Source organism: Sinocyclocheilus anshuiensis, unplaced genomic scaffold (genome assembly GCF_001515605.1).
Source record: "Sinocyclocheilus anshuiensis isolate Anshui unplaced genomic scaffold, SAMN03320099.WGS_v1.1 scaffold293, whole genome shotgun sequence".
Classification (NCBI taxonomy): Eukaryota; Metazoa; Chordata; class Actinopteri; order Cypriniformes; family Cyprinidae; genus Sinocyclocheilus; species Sinocyclocheilus anshuiensis.
In genome coordinates, this window is record NW_015540858.1 from 821574 (window position 1) to 826254 (window position 4681).

Sequence of the window (4681 nt, forward strand, 5' to 3'; positions counted from 1 at the left end):
GAGGATTTGAAAAAAAAAAAAAAAAAAAAGACTAATATTACCTAATTTGATGATGCTGAGTTAAAAATATCAATAAATACTTTCAATCATGGACGTTTTTTTTTTTTTCACAAAATAAGACTGAAGATTTTTCAAATTATTAATATATCAGCTTTAATGCACTTATCAAAATAACAAAAGCACTCAAATGTCAAAAGTTCCAAAAATAAGTTTTCAAAATGTATCATTTAACTTACAATCTGCAAAAATATGTTCAAATACTTACTACATCAACACAGATGCAGCAGAAAACAGCAGGCACTGGCCATAATTCCAACACTGAAATCAGGATTAGGCATCAAATAATGTCATATATGTGAAAATGGCTGAGAATTGAACTGATAGTTTTGATCTGGCTCAGATTCAGACAGGAATCGTGTGTTTGTAGTCTTTTTCTGCTGATTGAGGGAGAATATGAGACTTTTTCTCCTTACAAATGCTTGTCGAAAGCAATAATGCTACAAAATGCCCATATTTTGTGTGAAACTGTGACGTGCTCCAGTAAAACAGGCAGTATTTTTAAAATCAGCAGCCCAAAATGAGCAAATATGATGCAGGGGGATGTGAATATTATTATAAATTATGATAAAATTATCAATAATAAAAACCTTACTGTAATGCACTCACTGCAATTCATGCATCTTACTTATTATAAAATGACAGCAACAGCAATATTATAAAACACATTAATGTTCAATAAAAAGTTATATTTATTAGTTTTAAAAATTAGAGAAAACCACCATGCAATCAGAATTTAGAATCGGATCTATGTGTTTTATAAATCTTATGTGAGTGATGCATTTCAATGGGTTGCTATGCGGTTGCTAGGGTGTTTGTTCAAATCATTATGTGTGTGTATTAATAGTGGAGTTAATCATAACACATGAGAAGTGCATGATGAGACTCATCCGTATGAACGGTGTGATATATGACAGGCACTATCACAGCATGGATGCGTTCAGTCACTATGATCTGCTGGACATCAACACTGGACTGAAGGTCGCTGAGGGTCACAAGGCCAGTTTCTGTCTGGAAGATACGGGCTGTGATCCTGGATTTCACTGCCGATACGCCTGCACTGCACACACACAGGTACTAACACACACACACACACACACACACAAATCACAGTCTCCCACAATGCACAGCAGCGTTATTATAGTTCACTAAAAGTAAAAAAACGCATTTGAAATATTAATGAAAATTATAATAGAATCTCAATAACACTATGAGACTAGTAGTATTTATATACTATTAAAGTTTTTATTTATATTTTGAATGAGCTTTTATTGTTATATTTTTAATTTTCAATTTTTTAACTTTTGGTAATTTTGTTATGTGCTTTTGTCATTTTTATTCATTTGTTTTTTATATTACTATTTACTAATTTATTTTTGTTTCAGTTTTAGTTTTTATTTATTTCCAGTTAATTCAAGTCTTTTTTATCTCATATTTTATAATTCATTTTATTTTATTTCTACCTCATTTCAATAAACAATAAATAAATAGTAACACTTTTAGTTTTAGTGATAATAACCCTGGATGAAACATTATTGCTGATTATTGAGTTATTATTGCTGTATTCTTGCATACAGCAATTATTACAGTTAGTTGCCAAGGCACCATTTTTAATTTCCATTTAGTTTAAGTTTTTCATTTCATATTTATATTTAATTTTATTTTATTTCAGCTTTATTTCAATTAACAAAAAAAAACAAAAACAATTTCAGTTTAGACAATAATTACCCTGGTTGAGATGAATTTGTGCTTGATGTATTTAGTGTTTTGATTAATAGAAATATTATAGTAGCCAAGGCGACTAACTGTAAAACATTTCTGATTTCTAATTTTCATTCAAGTTTTTCTACTCATGTTTTATTTTATTTTAGCTTAATTTCAATTAATAAAACATTTATAATTTTAGTTCTAATGACAATCAATCTAAAGAAGACAGATTTGTGCTAATCGTATTCTGTGTTTTGGTTTAATAGAGATATTATTGCTGTATTTTCAGGGTTTGAGTCCAGGCTGCCACGACACATACGCTGCCAACATCGACTGCCAGTGGATCGACATCACAGACGTCCCTCCTGGAAACTACGTTCTCAAGGTATGAGATATAAAGCTGATGTAGAGACATTTTCCGAACCGGATCCTGTTGTTGATGTGCGTTTCACTTCCTGTCCAGGTTACAGTCAATCCAGACTTCCTGGTGCCCGAATCGGACTTCTCCAACAACGTTGTGCGATGTGAGGTCATTTACACCGGCGTTTACATCCAAACAAGAACCTGCATCTTAACTGGGTGAGGAAATGCATTTTTTTATTTACCTCATCACATTAATATTTCACAAATATGAGATCAGAGCAATAATCCAATAATTTCTTTCTTTCTGTTTCCACAGGATGTAAAGCCCTTGGGTCGGAGTTGATTTTTAAAGGCCTATATAATAGGTTTAATTATAGTATTTTAATTTAAAGCTCTTTTTAGTAGCTTGAAACTCTCCATATAGTTGCAGGAGTAAAATTTATGACAAATGTACTGTATCTATTTCGGATGAGTTTGATTTCTTGCCCTATTGCAAGCTATTTTAAATCAAATCAACATGTTTTTGGGATGTTTGCATTATAATAGAATGTAATTTTACATTTATTTTAAATGAAGAGCTATCAATTAATAGATTAGTATGTTAGTGTTTGTATTTATTGCATAGGTTATGCAAAATATAAACATTATCTTTTAAACTAAGATAATATTGAGGGACATTTTGGCTTTTTATTACATATTTCTTAAGTTGTTTCAGTTGATATGTCTGAAACATCTTGAAATGTTTGCTGCGAGCTTCCTTTGTTTTTGCCATGATTATAAAACTCTTTCCATGAATGCTTGACTTGGATGAACGAGGTCGTTTGTGGTTTGATTGGCAATAAAGAGAAATGCAGAGAATGTAATAGAGAAAATGCATTGTGGTTCTTTTCTAAACTCTTTCTTCATTAGATCACAGGTTCATTCGATACAAAAAAAGGGTAAATGAGCTCTCAGCTGAGATGTTTAAACAAGAAAGACGTGTAGATGTGGGACGAAACCTTCTCAAGCACCAAAGGAATGAGAGCTGAGATTAAATCGAGCCAAAGACATCAGAGTCCGAGACGTTTTACAGCCTCCTTCGGTATTTACTGTACAGGAGAGGAAAAGTTTAACTGGGTCGAACCGTTTGGATGAAAGTCTTCACGCTTGAGGTCCGTGCTGGGAGATTTTTCAGTCTGATTCTGACTTCTGAACAAATGTAGTTTATATTTAATATTTCCTAATGAGCAAAAACTTTGACATTTCTGCTTTTTCACTTTTCAAGCTTCACAAACTCTGAGATGGAAACTGAGCTGCAGACGTAAACAGGACCAAATGTCCCTTTTCTGAATATTTACATGCAGTTCAGCTAATATCTAATATATTCTCTCTAAAGACAAACAGTCTGTGCATGGAGAAAGAAATCCCACAATGCTTTGGGATCCAGTGTTATTTTAGCATTATTTATAGTTTTTATTAACATTTTGAATTGGCTTTTATTGTTATACTTTCATTTTAAGTTAAAGTTTTAGTAATCTTTGTGCTTGTCATTTTTATTAGTTTTTTTTAAATAGTTTTTATTATATTTCAGTTTTTAGCTTTAGTTTATTTAGACTGCTTAAACTAAATGAAAATCTTCATTTTATTTCAGTTCATGTTTTTTTTTTTTTTCATTTAAAATAATTTAGTAATTTTATGTGCTTTTGTCATTACTATTTTTTCTTTGGGTGCAATTTATATTTCAGTTTATTTTATTTTTTTACAGTTAGTAATTTCAGTGCTTCGACTTAAACTGAAAATACCCTCACCCTCAGGTCACCCAAGATGTAGATGAGTTTGTTTTTCGTCATTAGATTTGGAGAAATGTTGCATTCCATCACTTGCTCACTCATATTTTAGCCGGAAGCAACGGTTTAAAGTTAAAAGCGTCTTAATGATGGATTTGTTTCTTTTGGCTTCTCAACACATTAACTGATGGACTGGAGTGCTGTGGATTACTTGTGGATTATTGTGATGGCAGATTTGTAGATTTCCAGAACATTTTCATTTTTGGGTGAACTATTGCTTTAAGTTGTCTTGTGTGTGTATGTAGTCTGCAGTTGAAGATGGTGTGATTTTGTTAGTCTGCAGACGGTTTGCAGGAGGGTCTTGGTCTGTTTACTGACACAGAGCTGTGAAGGCCGAGATGTTATTAAACGCTCCAGCCATGTGTCTACCAGTCCTGAATGAATGAATGAATCAATGAATCTCTTTTCTGTCCACCACCGACCCTCTCACAGATTTAGATTAGAAACATGGACATGTTATAATTTCTATTCCGCACCCTTCTTTGACGTCACCGTATAGCCTCTTCATGACAGCAAACATTTAAACAGCAGTACACTCATAGAGAGGTTTAACATTTGGAAAAAAACATATATATATATATATATATATATACATATTCAATAGTACTGTAAAAACATTAATACTGTGAAATATTATTACAGTTTAAAATAACCATTTTCTATATGAATATATTGTAAAATGTCATTTATTTCTGTGATCAAAGCTGTATTTTCAGCATCATTACTCC

The 4681-nt window shown here is 31.9% G+C and overlaps 1 protein-coding gene across 1 annotated transcript in view; it reads left to right on the forward strand.

The window, feature by feature from the left end:
* loxl5b (lysyl oxidase-like 5b) overlaps positions 1 to 2347 on the forward strand; it is a 5582-nt gene extending 3235 nt beyond the window's left edge. Inside the window, exons 4-6 of the mRNA XM_016485421.1 lie at positions 975 to 1131; positions 2054 to 2149; positions 2228 to 2347. Of these exons, the coding sequence (XP_016340907.1) occupies positions 975 to 1131; positions 2054 to 2149; positions 2228 to 2347 (373 nt within the window). The remainder of the gene's footprint in view (positions 1 to 974; positions 1132 to 2053; positions 2150 to 2227) is intronic.
* The last annotated feature ends 2334 nt before the right edge of the window (positions 2348 to 4681 follow it).